General features: G+C 48.3%; 2 protein-coding genes across 3 annotated transcripts; both read left to right on the forward strand.

The window, feature by feature from the left end:
- The first annotated feature begins 2,415 nt into the window (after positions 1-2,415).
- Positions 2,416-9,921, forward strand: si:ch211-180a12.2 (uncharacterized). 2 transcript variants are annotated; one of them, XM_062560179.1, is made up of 13 exons: positions 2,416-2,555; positions 4,046-4,369; positions 4,458-4,751; positions 4,846-5,151; positions 5,350-5,460; positions 5,880-6,041; positions 7,313-7,627; positions 7,716-7,766; positions 7,852-8,106; positions 8,182-8,544; positions 8,636-8,899; positions 9,281-9,523; positions 9,624-9,921. In XM_062560179.1, exons 1-13 carry the CDS (start codon positions 2,504-2,506, stop codon positions 9,653-9,655), a joined length of 2,772 nt encoding a protein of 923 aa, XP_062416163.1. In that variant the 5' UTR covers positions 2,416-2,503; the 3' UTR covers positions 9,656-9,921. The 2 variants fall into 2 exon arrangements, with proteins under 2 accessions (XP_062416163.1, XP_037320226.2); XM_037464329.2 differs by having other exon boundaries at positions 7,397-7,627.
- Positions 9,922-10,521: 600 nt separating this feature from the next.
- si:ch211-136m16.8 (uncharacterized) lies at positions 10,522-16,198 on the forward strand. Its single transcript, XM_037463136.2, has 6 exons — positions 10,522-10,776; positions 11,603-14,959; positions 15,071-15,266; positions 15,346-15,425; positions 15,509-15,588; positions 15,692-16,198. Exons 1-6 carry the CDS (start codon positions 10,723-10,725, stop codon positions 15,750-15,752), a joined length of 3,828 nt encoding a protein of 1,275 aa, XP_037319033.2. The 5' UTR covers positions 10,522-10,722; the 3' UTR covers positions 15,753-16,198.
- The last annotated feature ends 20 nt before the right edge of the window (positions 16,199-16,218 follow it).

Below are 16,218 nucleotides of genomic sequence, written 5' to 3' on the forward strand. Positions count from 1 at the left end.
CGTTTTACTTGAGAGGATGCAAGAGGTGGAATGAGGACAGTGGCATGACTTTAAGCCCAACGTGGCTAATAACGAGCGAAGCCAGTAGGTTGGTGGACTCCTGTTGGTTTTATCCGCATCGAGGTAAAAAACCTCCACCTTTTACAATGCCAAATTCAGAGGAATGCAAATGAATTTGGGCAAGATGCAAAGATGTGAAACCCGACGAAAGGCAGTCGACAAGTTAGAAAACGTAACGACTTACTGCTTCATCTACACAATCGTGTAATCGGAACTCTTAGAACTGGATAAGCACAATTCACAAAAGACAAATCTTTTACAATTGCCTTTTATATAACCTACAAAGTCTACTGAATGGCTCAAAACATAACTTCATTTGATGATAGCATTATTTTTAATCTAAATCATCAAAGCGACTGATGAAGATTAAATCTTTTGGGGTTCATAACCTTTTCAATCCAGTTCACTGTAAATTAATTATAGGTCTTCTGAACAGAAATGTGGTTGGAATCTTTATATAAAGAGCCTGCCCAAACCTGTTTATTCAGTTCTGTTGAACCAATCATCCATAAAAGCCGTCAAAACAAAACTTAATAATTCTCTCTCTGTAGATCTCCCTGCCTGTAAACCTTTGAACTCATTTGTATTCTGCCACTTCCTGCTCAACCCCTTTTGTGTGAATTCCTTCTTTTCAAAGGGCGTACAAGTGGTCAACAATATCTGTTAGTGATGAGTCCATAGTGAGTGCTAAATCAGCTGTTTTCATTTTGTTGTCGTCATTTACTTGTTTTGCAGAGATGGAAGGTAAATTAATACTTTTTTTGAAAATCTGCACTTGGTAATGCGATCCACTTCTTATCCTTACGAGCCAAACCAAGTTATAAGAGAGAGGGTGTTGGTTTGAAATCCATATAAAGCTCTGCTAGTCCTGTGAGGACAGAGGACGACACAAATGAGGACACAGACAGAGTCCAGGCTGCCTTTTGTCTTCACAGGAGTACATGTGTTTAAAAAGTGGAATGGGGAGAGCCATATGTCAAACTATGACAGATTCCAAAGATTCCGCAGAAACTTCCACCTTTTAAATGCAAAAAAAGTGGGCAAGATTCCAAGATGGGAAACCCGACGAAGGGCAGCCGACAAGTTAGAAAACAGAACGACTTACTGCTTCATCTACACAATCGTGTAATCGGAGCTCTTAGAACTGAATAAGCACAATTCACAAAAGACAATTGCCTTTTATTTCTTTATAGTCTTACAAAATGTCCGGAAGCTTCAATTCTTGTCTCGCAGTATTCACATAACATATAATGTATTTTTCCAACTGCCAAGCAACAAATCCAGGAGTGTTTTTTAAGAAATATCTGCTCAACTATATTAGGTGTGTCCTCTTGTTCTTCTCCAACATTCCCCAGGTGCACTCAATCTTTCTGCCTGATGAAAGGATCGAGGGTGTCAGAAAAACAAAGAAGAGAAAACAGAAAGAGAAACAGAAAGTTGTCTTTGTGTTTTTGTTTCTTGGAAGGGACCGACGGTGCAACATCTACTTGTGGCAGCTTCTTAACATTTGAAAGCATCCCAGGCATTCTTATACACATGGAAAATGGCTTGTTTTTTTATTATGGTACAAATACGTACACAGGCAACAGGGCCCCGGATCTGAGGGAGCTTTGGGATGTAGCCACAATACATTTCTGTTTATATTTAGGAGCCTAAATAGCTGCCTCTGCCCTGGTCCTTTGTCTCAGGTTCTGGGTATCGAGCTCTTATTGGTGGAGGAGCAGAGACATTCCCTCTCCCTCCTTTCCCCATGCAGCTGTGCAGGAGTACATCAGGTGAAGAGAGGGATGCACTGAGGCTCAAACCTTCACACTGGCCTGGTGCAGCAGACTCGTGATCAGCTTTTGGAATTTAATCTTCTTTAACATTAGGACATCTTTTGTATTTTACCGTTGCAACACGTCAATCACTTCAATCCGGGAACACAGGTAAAGTGAACTCCAAACGTTGTGTATAAAACAAGTTGCCTCAATAAAAGGCAGCAGGCGCTGACTCCAAAGGCCCCTTCAGAGGGGGAGAAGAGAGCCATTGTCTTATTTCTCTTTTTTGTCTCTTTCCAAATAACAGCACACTAACTTTTCCACAGACGGAGTGGCGTTTTAGTGTTTGCCCACAGAAGCTCAGTGGGATCGCCCTCTCCGTTTGTTCATGGCAACACTGCACCAATGTAAAGTGGCCCAATCTTGGCCAGAGGCCCGTCTGAATTTTAAGTGACCCCGTTTCGCCCACTTGTGCGTCCCTGCACATTCACGCTCCTTCTTTATTTAAGAGGACGTCCACACATATCATGGGCCTCCTTTCACTGACGCCCTGGGACGATATTTCTTATTTCTCACCAGGCAGAACACGCCCCCCTCCCCCCCCCCCACTGATACCTCCCAGCATTATATAAGACGACACAGGGGCCAGATGATAAGAAGATTGTCCCAAGACGAGCCCGGCCATGCGGTGTAAAGTCCTCGCCCTGTTTGTCCTCCTGACTCTCGTAAAGCGCGGTGAGTACCGTCTCCTTGCGCTCACGTGGCCGATTTGCCACCTAATGAGCTGCACGGGTGGAAACAATTCATGTGGATAACGAGCTGTTTCACGTGCACTGAATTTGAAGGTGTTTCAACGTTCCTGATGCAAAGCTTTAGTTTGTTTTTAGGTCTTTTGGGTTTTGGAGGGAGTGAAAATATGCGTAAAAAGCACAGTGTCAACATGTACTCAGCCTTTTTATTCATTTTGTGTTGATTCACAGTATACGGGTACAAGTATCTGCGCATCAGGTGCACGTTGAAATGGGTCCGAATGACATGACGATGCATAAAGTAAATAGGACTGTTTTCAGTTTAAAGTAATTAAAGTGATAAAGTGATGTCAGCTATCAGAGTGCATTTTATAATCCAACTCCACATCCTAATATTGTTGTTATATGTTTTATTTCCAGACTTGGCAGACAATATATAATTGTCCTTATAATAATTATCATCTGCTAAAAAAGGACAATAGCTGAAAAATGATTTAGAAGTGAATTCATTGTTTACATGGGTTTTCTGCCCACTTCTCTGGATTCTTTACGGTGTCATATAGGGGGATTTGGGATATGAACATTACAAGCAGTGACAAGTGTTTTCTCATTATCAGACATTCATTATCTCTTCCACTGCTCTGATTGGACCTCCATGTTTCTACTGAAGTGAATGATTGAGACCGCAGCGTGAACAGGTGTAACTTCGTTGGTGGGTCAGCAGGTCGTTTTCATTAAATTCGCTTTCTTGTGTTTCCTGTCAACCTGCTGCAGTCGGGTCATCCATCACACGTGACAAGAGGTGCAACATAAACACTTCAAACTGAAGAAATCTTTCCATTACTTGAGCCTACAAGTATTTATTGTTCTAGTTACTAATTAATCTGATTGGTTGTTCGGACGGCACTCAAAGGCTCGATATTTACTCTCATTCAAAGAGGTTTGAGTTTACTGATTTACACTTTGGGGTGAAGAAAGAAAAGAATGTGAAGCGGAAAATTTTATGAAACTCAAAGTTTCTCATCACCACACATTCAGGTTTTTGGCATAATTAAAGAGAACCACTTGATAGGAAGGGTACTTTTTCAAAATTGGAGACATGTATTTGTTGTTCCATTAACAATAGATTAGACTCTGGAAACTCTTTTGCTTAATTAATCAAATCAATGTTTGTTTTTCTCCCCAAATACATTCAACATTTCATTTGTAAAAGTTTTTTTTTCGTAATTTCTTCTTTAAAAAGAAAGCTTCACAATAGTGACACAATGTAAGCTATTTGTCTTACATGTTAGCTTAAACTAGAACTAAAATACATTTAGATAAAAACTGCTGCTGAGGATCATTAACCATATATCACAGCCACATTTCACCAACAGGCCGATTCAGTAACACCCCCCCCCCTCCCCCCTCATGCCCAATGTGTTGCAACAAGAAGGACCAATGAGCTTTTTATTTCCTTTCTTTCTCCTCCTACAGCGTCCCCAAGTGAAATACAGGCCGGCCCTAATGCGAATGCCACGCTGCCCTGCAACGTGACGCTGCCCCTGTCCCTCGACGGGCACCACGTGGACCCGTCCCTCCTCGCAGTCCTCTGGACGACCAACGGCTCCGTCGTCGCCTCGGTCGGGGAGGCGGCGTCGCAAGTCGAGGACGGCTTCAGCTTGGACGGGGATCTGTCCAACGGAGACTTCTCGCTGACCGTCCTCGGGGTCCGTCTCGGCCTGCAGGGGGTGTACGAATGCACCGTCAGCTGCAACTCCACCACGCTGCACTCCAGCAACACCACCCTCAGCGTCCTCGGTGGGCCGCTGCTGCGGTTTGATTTGCACTTTTCAGGTTTTGCGTCTCAACCTTGAAACGCTAATTTCTTCTTTGTCTCGTCTTTTAGCGTCCCCCGCTCTGTCCGTCCCTCAGCGGTGGGTGGTGTTGGAAACGGAGAGTCGGCTTGAATGCCGCGCAGGCGGCTTCTACCCTCCTCCCGTCTCTTTCTCCTGGACCAGGGACGGACGGGTGATCCAGCCGGCCTCCTCCGTGGAAGGCTTACAGACTCCAGATGGGTACTACGCGGCCGTGGCCAATCTGACCTTCTACCCGTCCCGCGGGGACCAGAACTCCACCTTCGGCTGCAGAGTGTCCCACAGAGGCGCCGATCGAGACCTGGAGTTCCGACTCAACGTTACATGTGAGCGACACGCAAAGCATTAATTCAACCGTTTCAGTACAAACTGATTTTAAGATCTTTAAGCCGAACCCGGGTTTCCCGTGTCCCTCCTCAGACACTCCTTCCGTCAGACTCTCCGCCCTGCCTCTGCTCTCCGAAAGCACCCCTCTCACCCTTTACTGCGATCTGGAGGGTTTCTACCCAAGAGAGGTCTCCGTGCGCTGGTTCCAGAACCGCAGCGTCCTCCCCGAGCCCCCCGCCACGGAGCAGAACCCGGACGGGACCTACAGAACCCGCCGCTACTACACCTTGAGCCCCGAGCAGAAGGAGCGGGGCGGGCAGGTGGAGTGTGCGGTCAACCAACCCGGTGTCGTGCAACCGGTCGGCGGCTCGGCGTACCTCGAGGAACTGGCCCCCCGAGGTAAATGTTTGACAAGACGTGGTTCTCCAAGAGCTCACGATAATTTTACACCTGCCAAACTGTTTCGTTTTTTTCACTTTGACTGATGGCTTGATTGATTACCCAACGAAACGTTGGGCGCCATTCATTGTAACTTGTTTTGTCCTGTTCCTGATGGGCCGCTCATTCACCGTGTGTCCACGCTCTGTTCCCTCTCAGACGAGACTCCGGTGTTGACAAAATCCGCCAAGGCCTCCGTGGCCATGATGTCTATTTCTATCGTGCTGGTCTTCCTGCTCTGCTTTGGCTTTTCTTGGAGGAGACGGGATGGTGAGTCAGCGGGCAACACAAGTTATGCAATAGTGTCAACAGAGATTTAGTTTTCACTTACTCTTGTATTATTTGAAGGCCTTTTAGAGGCCAAGGCAGGAAACCTATAAAACCACCATGGGATCTACAGACTGTGAATTAAGTTCGAAATAAAGGGACGTTGATGCGTTGTCTTAAGAACTAAAAGCTTGAAACTGCAGCCTCTAATTGAAGTGTCACATGAACTTACCTGTTAGCACACAGACATAATGGGACAACCGAATGCAGGAGAACTGGATTTCGCGGCTGGTGACGAATGCAGTTCTCTGCGATGGAATGCCGTCCGAACCGCTGATGGCAAAAATGTAACCGTCGCCCAGCAGCTGCCCCTCGACCCCCTTGTTGTCTCTCAGACTCCGTTTCTGCGTCCCCTCCCTCAGAGAAACTGAAGTCTCTGAACGTGTCGGGGATCATCCTCCCCCCGCGCCTGATGGTCGGTCAGAAGGGCAGAGTGACGGTGAGCATCGAGGGCAGGATGGTGGACAGGGTCCAGACCGCGTGGTTCCTCAATGACAGCCCCATCGCTGACACGTCCCTCACAGGTAGGAGAGCCGTCACGGGGGGTTTAATTATGACGTGTTATATCACTTTCTGACAGGGAGCTGCCTGTTTGAAGAAACACTTGCTGGCTTTCCAAGTGTCTGGTGAATGGATCCAAGCCACTGGCAATTAGATTCGATAGGTAGGACGCTGCTAGCAGAAGCTAAACCAGAAACTCTAATGTATTAGTCAAAGTCAAAGTAGCTTAATTTGTCAATTGCTGCATGTCAGACATACAGGTAATCGAAAAAACGTTTCCCACACTCCCACGGTGAAACATATAAAGTGCACAGGCACGACAACAAATAAGACAAGAAATTTTTAAACAAATAGATATAGCAGCAAGTGATAAAAAGTGCAAGAGACAGTTTTGTTGGCAGAGTCCCGAGTGATTTAAGGGGGTGTGGGGGGGATTTCAGCCCTGTGTCAGACTGATGGATATGGCTGGGGGGAGTGAGGGGAGAGAATTTAGCTGTCTGACAGCTTGGTTTATGAAGCTGTCTCTGTCTGTGAGTCTGGTGGTACGGCAGCGGAGGCTCCTATACCTTCTTCCAGAGGGTAGGAGGCTGAACAGACTGTGTGCGGGGTGGGTGGTGTCACTCGCAATCGAGGTAGCTTTCCGGATGAGGCGGGTGGTGTATATGTCTTTCAGGGAAGGGAGTGGGGCGCCAATGATCTTACCAGCTGTGTTCACTATGCGTTGCAGTGCTTTCATGCTGTGTTCAGTACAGCCACTGCCCCACACAGTGATGCTGCTGGTCACGATGCTTTCAATGGTGCCCCGGTAGAATGTGTTCAGGATTGGTGTGGGAACTTTCACTCGCTTGAGTTTGCGGAGGAAGTTTAGACAGCACCTCAAACAAAGCGGGGAAAGGGTTAACGTGGGAGTCACACACCTTGTTTTATGTTGAGTCTTTGCAGCACGGTTGTCAAACAACAAACCGGGTTCTGCAGGTTCTGTTCTGCACAGATGAAACAAAAGTAAATAGTTTTCTTGGTAAGCAATGCGAATCCACTTTGCAAAGTGTGGTAAGAAGGACTTGGAGAACCTGTTTTTTTTCCAGTAGCTACGAACTGGAAGCTCTTCTTGTTTAAAGAAACTTAAGAGAAAAATAGAAACTGAAAATAAAATGTTTGGATTGTTAGCAAAATAAAGAGTTGGTGAATTATACCATATTATGCAAATATCTTTTTCTATTTCAACCGCCCCTAAAAAAAATACCATGTTTTTTACGCTTAAAACATCTAACAATTTTCAACCACGCACACAAAGGAACCTCCGCAGCTAACTTTAACTGCCTCTATAACCGCCTAACCACCATCCATCTGCCCTACGGTCTAACCCTCACCTCCCCAGCGACGGAGAGAGGCCACCTGCTGCCCCCCACAGGCGAGCTGGATTACTACCGGCTGCGCACTCAGGGGCCGCTGCGCTCCTCCGGGAGCGGGGCCCAGCAGCTGATCTCCTCGCTCACCTTCATCCCCCGGATTGCCGTCCACAAGGCGGCGGTGTTTAAGTGCGAGGTGTCCTACGTGGGCAAAGACAAGATCGTGGTGAGGAGGGTGTCAGAGAAGTTCGCCATCCTGTGTAAGAAAAGGTTTTGGTCCAATTTTCGTCGGCTTTTCTATGATTTCCACAGTTTATGAAATGGACATTGCTTTCACGTGTCTTTTAGCTGCTCCGGAAGTATCAGAAATCCAGCTGCTGGAGACCCCCAATAACCCTGGTAAGGCGGAGTTTATTGTACAGCTGTTGTCCAGTGCTTTGGGTAAAACGTTGATTTCTGAGAGGCTACCTCCTTCTCCTTCAAGATGTCATCAGCATGACTGTCAGGGCGTCACATTTCCACCCGGACGTCATAACCTTCCGCTGGTTCTGCCAGGGGAGTGAGCTCAGCCCGGTGGCCTCCCAGGCCTCGTCCTCCCCCCGACCCGATGCCGAAGGCTTCTTTTCGGCCTTCAGCCAGTGCAAACTGCCCATCGGTGAGCTGGAAAAGGGAGGCACCAAAGTGTGGGTCAGCGTCCACCACGTCGCCCTGAAGCAGCCGGCCACTCGCGAGACCCGGGGTAAGAAAACTGAAAAAGCATGTGATCTTAACGATGAGGAAAAGAAAGCTTACATTTGCACTTCGTCCCAAATAGGATTCATCAAAAGGCCGCGTGTGTCCGACATCGTTGGTTCGGGTTCCTCCCCGGGCCAGGCTTTGACCCTCGGGTGTGAAATCACAGACTTCTACCCTCCGACCCTAACGGTCACCTGGCTGAGGCTCAGGGAGGGGGAGCAGGATGACGGCGAGGAGGAGGTGCTGGAGGGAGGAGAGGTGTGGGGCCCCGTGCAGACTCACCCCAGAGTCTACAGGGCAGCGGCCACTCTGAGGAGACACGCCGCCAGCCGGGAGAAAAAGCACCGAGGAGGAGGAGGAGGAGCAGGGGGGGTTGTTTGTCGAGTGGAGCACTGCTCCCTGCCGGAGCCTCTTGAGAAACACTGGCGATATGTTGACATCGGTACGAGTCATTACATTAGGGAAAAACACTGGCTTTTTGTTCCTTTTCATTCACCCCCCCCCCCTCCCTCCTTCTGTTTGTTCTCCTTTAGTTGCTCCCTCCATTCCTCCCTCCATCTCCGTCTGCTGGAGCAGCGAAGGGGTCGGCGTGTTCTCCCTCCTATTGAAGGGAGGTCACCCCAAGGTCAAACTGCTGTGGGCGGCGGGGGGGGCCACGCTCTACCCGTTGGTCTCCATCGAGACGGAGGAGATGGGAGACGACGGGCGGAGGGAGCTGAAGAGCGTGTGCGCCCTGGAGAGGTCGACCGGCGCGGCGACGGGGCGGCCGGAGACGCGGGAGAACGGACGCGCCATAAGTACGTCTTCGTGGGCGTGCGGTTTCTGTTGCATCATGGGAGCTGTAGTTGCCAGCATGTACATATGGGAGTTTTGGGGCAAAAATAGTCTTATTGCTTTCTTGTTAAATTGAATACTACATCTCTGCCATCCCTATTTATCCCACTTTTTCTTTTATTCAGCACATATTATTATTTCTCCTCCAGCAGCCTCTTTGAACTCGGGGGGGAATCAGGTTAGCAAAAAAAAAAGAATATCCCTTGCATTTTAAGTTGGAGCTCGTCTTCTTCACCGTTTCTTCTGAAGACCCTTTTTAACGGATGAGCGTGTGCGTCGACCCTCCTGCGTACCCCCCCCCCCCCCCCCCCCCCCCCACTGAAGTAACTCTCGTTACTCTGCAGAAACTAAAGCCGCAGTCACAGACCCCGACGCTGAAGGAATAGAATACATCGACGAAAAAGAGGATGGAGAGAACAACAACAACAACGAGGAGGAGGACGAAGGGGAGGCAGCCCCCGGGGCGCTGCACATCAACAGAGTCGCCCTAGGGAAGGGCCCCGGGGACAAAGGGGGGGGCCGTCTGAGGGTCTGCGTGGAGATAACGCACGCCGCGCTCCAGCTCCCCGTCTACAGGACCTGGACAGGTAAAGAGGCCGAGTCTCGCTGGTCGAGGGCAAGATTTCAGTAAATGTGACACGGAGCAGGAAGTTTGTTAATGTGTTTCTTAACTGGTTTCTCTTTCAGAGCCAAGTGAGGAAATGTCCTCTTCCGCATGAAAACCTTGATGTGCAAAAGGCCTTCTATTTTGTGTATATATCTAATATCTCACTATAGTGGATACAAGTAAAGCTTTTAGGATATCCAACTTTTTACATTATTTATTACCTCGTGTTCTTAATCTGTTATTACTGTGTTTTGCTAATTCATGATATTTACAAATGGTCATTTCTTTTTGTACAAAGAAGTTTACAGTAACGATCCAGTTTTGTGGATTTCTTCTTTTAATCTGCTTTTGGAAAAATAAAATCAAGATACACACACACGATCTGGAGAGATGTCTTTTTGTGTCTCTCACTTTGTCCCTCAATACGAGTTCCTGTTCTCTGCTGCACAGTTGTTCAACCACTGAAATGAGTTCTCAGTTTAAAATAACACTTCTGGTTTTTTTTTTCTCTGTTATTCTGCTGCACCCTGACCACAGGAGTCACCTCACTGTGCTGCGTGGTGCTTTGAGCGGTTTAGTTTACCAGCAGCACAGAAGTGCATTCAGACAGACTCTCAGATGTGAAGTTTAATTGACCCTCAAAGGACAGTTTGCAACAAGAAGTGTTACAGGTTTGCACTCCCATGACAATGGATTATTGTCTTATATTATATCTGACGTTCCACAGCTCTGCCACAACGTGCTTTATACAACGTGCACCAATCACCTGTATGCAGACTTATGACCAATGTTTACCTCAGCGGAGTCCAAATAATATGAATATGGTGTACAACTGACCCAGTAGATGTTCTTTATTTATTTATGGACCGTGTTGCAGTGTTCTCCTCCGGCCGTGCGCACATCCGCAAGCTGTGCAGCGCGCGCACGCGACTCAGCTGCGCTAATCACGCTCTTCCTCGTAATGATGCAGCGGACATCTGCGTCTGAAAGAGGAACTCAGAACGCGACTCATCACAGGAGCCGGTCGGGTTTGCGTGGAACTTTGCTGATCCGACTTTTATTTTGGATTTTGGGGGAGAGGGGGGGGGGAGGTTTGCCACAGTTTGTTTTCATTTGCCAGCGCGGTCGCATCCAGGAGGAGCTTTGGAGTCAGAAGGTCAGAGAGGCCAAAGTTTGAAGATGGATGGCGACGGTTCCTCCTCCAGCGCGGAAAGGACTTTGTGGACGGTTTGGGTGAGGACACAACTTATTAGATAACTGCGTTGATCCCACTGTGCCAACGTGGAGGAAAGGGTCCACGCACGCACACAGCCCCTCTCTCTCTCTCTCTCTCTCTCCCCCCCTCTCTCTCCCTTTCCTGTTTATCTTAGTGTTATCGCAATATCTCGCGAATGTAAGTTTGCTTCATGGCCACAATGAGGAAAGAACAACATTATGTAGAGGCGGATTCCAAAACATTACACCACTATTTCCACATGCTCTTTATATTCGTTTGAATGCATTTGTTGGTTAGGATTTGTTGGTTTTTATTTTTTTATAAATTTGTTATTTTACTATAATTTTAAACAACTTTTGCAAAACTTCCCAATGAAACTTATTTAGTTGGTACTAATTCCAGGTCAAATAAATTAACAGTTCAAGTACGATGCTGCATTTAATAACGAAAGAGGCAAATGTTAACAAAGGAGAGCTAAAAGTTAAACATTGAACAACATCTTAACATCGAGCCACTTTTAATCTTGCTTTGTGTATGCAGGCGTTATCATGCTTTAACCTGAAAGGGCCTTCCCCGAACTGTCGCTGCAAAGCAGGAAGGACACTATTATGTCAATATTCTGCGTTGTACCATAAAGATTTGTCATTACTGGAACTAAGGGCCTTATTCCAAACCATAAAACACAGCCTCGTGCCACAGTTATCAGAATGTAATTTGACAGTTGTGTCGTATATTTTTGTCTGCTCAAAACATCGGCCACAAATGTGCGAAAAACATGTTGACTTGGCCCTTGACATGAATAAATAAAAATGTCTCACTTCTTCCCCTCTGTTTTCTTCTCAGAGCTACATAACCGAAGCTGTGAACAGATTCATCAGAACGGTGTCCACTAACATCTCCGACAACACCAACTCCGTCGAGGAAACCCCCGTTGACAGCGAGCGCGTCGACGACTCTGCTCCCGCCGGAGGTGACGCTGGCGGAAGGGTCGGCGCCGAGGAGCCGCCCCTTCCGCCCCCTGCGGCGCCCCCTCTGCTGAGCTCATCCCGGCCGCTCGTCGCCTGGGAGTTTTGCACCACGGAAATCGACTTGGGAGCTGAAGAGAACGCGCAGCGCCAAGTCCAGCCGAGCGGAGGCCACCGGAGGAAGGCATCTGAGAAAAGTGAGGGCGCGGCAGGAGAACGCGAGGATGGCGGGCGGCCCATCGCCGACGGAGACGAGCGAGAAGAAAGCGGAGAACGGGGGGATGGCGAAGAACACGCAAACACCAGGTGGCTAAAGCTCACCGGTGATGCAATGAGTGACGACGTGGAGGAGAGCGAGAGGGAAGCCGGTGCTGCAGCGGAGACAGAGAGGGCCGTGACACCTGAGGATCCTCGAGAGATGGATGAAACCACGAGAAAGATCCAAGGAAAGGAGCACGAAGGTGAAAAAGATTTACAGAGCGAAGACATTGAGGTAAAAATATGTCCGATCACAGATTTGAGTGTAGAAGAAGAGGACGAGGTGCATGAAGCGGAGTCGACGGTGACGCATGGGGAAGTAGAAGACGGTGACGGTGTACCAGCGATTGTGTCTGCCGCAGGGTTCACCACACCGCACGTCGAGTTGCAAACGGCCCACCACAATCGCGGCGTGGAGTCCGAGTCCAGCGAGAGCGACGACGTTGAAAAGGCCAATGAGGAGAAGGCGGGCGCTGTCAGAGAGGAGGAAAACGCGAAGGACCACGGGACAATAGAGCGGGAGGACGCCGTCGAAACCCTCGCTGGAGGAAGTGAAAGAGGAGACGTGTTGACCGAGGATGTTCCACGCGGCGAAGAAGTCGCTGAAGCGGAGCCGCGGGACGCGGGAGCAGTGGATGCGGCTCGGAGCGCCGATGTGCAAACCAAAACAAGACAGGTGGGTGGAGGCGGCACAGAAAGCGTGGCGGTCAAATCCGATGGGACAATGGCGGAAAGTTCAGCGGGCGAGGAACCTTTTGACAAAGATCGAGTAGAAGAAGAAGAGAGGCCCTTCGGTGAAGAAGGCAGCAAAGAGAGTTTTATGGAAATGTCAGGCTCACTGAACTCAGAAGAACCCGAAGGCGAGACTGTGCAGGAAACGGCAGCAGCGATTAAGGATATTCCAACGGGGATATTTGAAGGCCGGCTTGTTGTCTCGGAGCTCAACTTTCCAACGCGTGAGGAAACACAAACGGGAGTTCCTGAGTATAACAATGTGCCAGATGAAAATACAACACAAGCATTCCTGGAGGAAGGCGATTGTGAGGGCAGCGTATTACCAGAAGAGGTGTGGAGCAAAGAGCCGGAGGGCCTTCAAAACAGTGGCCGGGCGACACAAGTATTCCTGGAGGAAGGAGATTGTGAGGGCAGCGTCAGACCAGAGGAGGTGGGGAGCAAAGAGCCGGAGGGCCTTCAAAACAGTGGCTGTGCAACCGGCGCTGGCTATTTAGTGGCGGTGGAGGATATGGAAGAGGAGCAAGACATCATGCGAGATGTTGAGAAAAGCTTTGATGCCGGATTGCCTCCAGAGACAGAGAAACCACTCGAAGGAGTAACCCGAGAATCGGAACAGTTATTCGAGGAAGAGGAAGGAGAATTTTTGGTTGATTGTATGAAGACGGGCATCGACCACTCAGAAAAGGAATTTGAGACGCACGTTGGCCCTACAGACGAGATCAATAAGGCGGCAAACGAGCCCCCAGATGGGTTGGAGGAGATTTTGGTTGACTTACAAATAGACGAAGGGTCATGTGATCCCAAAGCCGCGGATGCTGCCGAAGACGGATGCGGGACAACGGGAGCCTCAGCAACAGAGGAAACTTTCCTCAAGGCTGAAGAACAGACGATGACAGAGACGAGCTCCTGTCAGGTAGGTCAGCTGACCTCAGAGCAGAACAGAAACATGGCCCCTAGTTTACTGGAAGACGTAACTGAACATGAATTCTTGAAAAGGCACGATGAGACTGAGGATGAACTACTTGAAGATGTAGAAATGCAGGAAGCGAGGGCAGATGTGGAAGAAACAGGAGGGGAAGTTGAGCAAGTGGTGGCAGAAGATGAAATGGAGAGTCAAAATGAGATGGGCGTGTCCCATCTGCAGGTCGAGGACCTGGCCGAATTCGAATGGTCTCCACTGGTTGAATCACCGGAGAAAAGACATCTACAACCGGACGAAGCACTTGAGATCGGCGAGGAGACGTCAACAGACTCTGAAGCACCTGACGAATCAAAGACGGCAGAGTGCAGAGCAGAAGATTTCACATCGAAACCAGGAGCGGAGGAGGAGAGTTGTGCTGAAGGGACGGTTGGCTCATCCAGCGGACGTCAGGGCGTGATCGACGACGACGTCCTCGACTTGTGGCTCCAGGCGGCTTCGCCAGAGAACGACGATGGCGTGCAACAACAAGTCGACCCGCGTACGGGACAGATAATTGAGCCATACGAGGAGGAACAAGGGGACGTATCCTCACTGCAGACGGAGAAGGATGTGGACCAGCTTGTGGAGTCAAATTCAAGGGAATCTGACTTGGAGGGTCACACAGAAACGTCTTCCTCAGCGGTAGAGACTGGATTTCGAGGCCTATACGACACGTTGGCTATTGTCTCAGAATCAGCAGACGTCTCCGAACTGTCTGCCCAACAACCCAACTGTGATTGGCGGGACATGTTGGGGGAGGAAGCGGCTGAGACGGGGAAAACGTATCTGGAGGAGAAGGAAGCATCCGCCGGGACAGGATTTCACCGCGATTCGGGAGTCCCGTCACCAGAGGCCAGACATCTGGATCAGGGATCGGCGGAGACTCAAACCGGATCGTGGAATGAGATGGATGCCGAGGCCTCCGACCGGAAAGACGGCGGAGAAGACGAAGCTCAGTCACAGACAGAAAGGAGTTGTCTTTACCAATTTGAGAAAACACAAACCGAAGATGGGCCTCCCGAGACGGCCGCGTCCGGCTCTCCGGGTGAAGGCTCAGAACCAGGGCGATCGCGCTCCGGCTCAGAGGCGTCGTTGGAGGATGAAACCGTGCCGATGGAATCTCGCTCACAAAGCGACGTCTGCAGTGATTCCGAGATGAAGCTGTCCTCGGTGGACAGACCCCAGCCCGGGTGGAATGAAGGAGTCGCCGAGTCATCCGTTGGGCCCAACGTGACCGACGGGGCAGGACATCCAACGACCACGTCTGAAGATCAGATGGAGGTATTGCTTCTATAATAACACGAAAACCTCTCATTGAATCATGAATTAAACCAGGCAGCTTTGATAACATACATAAAGGTGGTGTTAATAGAGTTGTGTTTGCAATTCCAGGTGGAGAGCTCTGCGCTTGACTTTACTGCCCAAAGGTCAAGAATTTCTGTTAAAAACCCTCGTGTACGGCCACCCAAAGATTCCCGCTCCCTCCTAAATATGCCCTCATTGGATCCCACACCCTCCCAGCAGGTGTCTGCCAAAGTCCCTGTAGGTGGGCCTTTGGGAGGCTTGGGCTTTGGAGTGAAACTGCCTGGTAGGTCACATACATTGAATGAATGAATGGAAAGCAAGTACCTTGAAAGATTTTATCAGTAAATATTGTTTTATTATAGGCCTTGGTGGGGGATTTCCTGTTTTGAAGAAGACAAAACGGGTTGTAAGAGATGAAAATAGTCCAGAGACCATCTCAGAGGTATTATTAACAATCTTACAGTTTTACTCTTATGTTAAGATTGTATATATATATATATTATTCAAATGTTACTGAATCAACAGGAGAAAAAGCCAGAGGAGAGGAGTGACACCGAAGGTGACACCCAACACAAACCAAAATGGACGCCACCAAGACATCCAGGGTAAAAAAGAAAAGTCTAATAAGATTGACATCATATATCAACATGAAACAGGCATCTTGTGCTGGGACATTTTCTCATTCTTAGTTTGCTCCTGTGTCCCCAGATTTGGAAATCCACTTATGTCTGAGTTGAAGACCAAACTGAAGAAAACCACAAAAGAGTGAGAAGAAGATGAATTGTGATTCTTTTGTGACTGTAATATGTAAATTGAGATATTTTTGTGTATTACTAGATTCAAACACAGTGATGAAATGTCTGTGCCTTGTCATAAAGCTCAACTAAAGAATTGGTCATTTTTTATAGCCGTGTTCACAGCAAATCAATGATTATCTCTCTGGGCTGCAAAAGCACAGCATAAACTAATTAAGTCCACTTTGTAGACATCTGTTGTGTTGTTTTTTGAGTGCTGGTGGAAAACTCGAAATCACAAACATTTTGGATGTGCTAAGTAGCTTGAACAATTTTTAATGTGCTGATCACAAACCCTCCTGGACACGTCTTTCAAAGCTATTTATGTATACCAGTGCAGAAGTTATATATAACATATGTAAAAGGCCTACATGTATAACATTTCTTTGGGAATTCACCATAATAAATAAATTTAAAAATCGATTCATTCTTAAAATGTAG

Source organism: Pungitius pungitius, chromosome 21 (genome assembly GCF_949316345.1).
Source record: "Pungitius pungitius chromosome 21, fPunPun2.1, whole genome shotgun sequence".
Taxonomy (NCBI): domain Eukaryota; kingdom Metazoa; phylum Chordata; class Actinopteri; order Perciformes; family Gasterosteidae; genus Pungitius; species Pungitius pungitius.

Bases quoted from the DNA above. Each gene is read 5' to 3' on its own strand.
- si:ch211-180a12.2 (XM_062560179.1), top strand. From the start codon at position 2,504: ATGCGGTGTAAAGTCCTCGCCCTGTTTGTCCTCCTGACTCTCGTAAAG. The intron at 5,152-5,349 runs GTAAATGTTTGA...GTTCCCTCTCAG, and splicing joins CGAGGAACTGGCCCCCCGAG to ACGAGACTCCGGTGTTGACA. The intron at 8,900-9,280 runs GTACGTCTTCGT...GTTACTCTGCAG, and splicing joins GGAGAACGGACGCGCCATAA to AAACTAAAGCCGCAGTCACA.
- si:ch211-136m16.8 (XM_037463136.2), top strand. From the start codon at position 10,723: ATGGATGGCGACGGTTCCTCCTCCAGCGCGGAAAGGACTTTGTGGACG. The intron at 14,960-15,070 runs GTATTGCTTCTA...TTGCAATTCCAG, and splicing joins CGTCTGAAGATCAGATGGAG to GTGGAGAGCTCTGCGCTTGA. The intron at 15,267-15,345 runs GTAGGTCACATA...GTTTTATTATAG, and splicing joins CTTTGGAGTGAAACTGCCTG to GCCTTGGTGGGGGATTTCCT.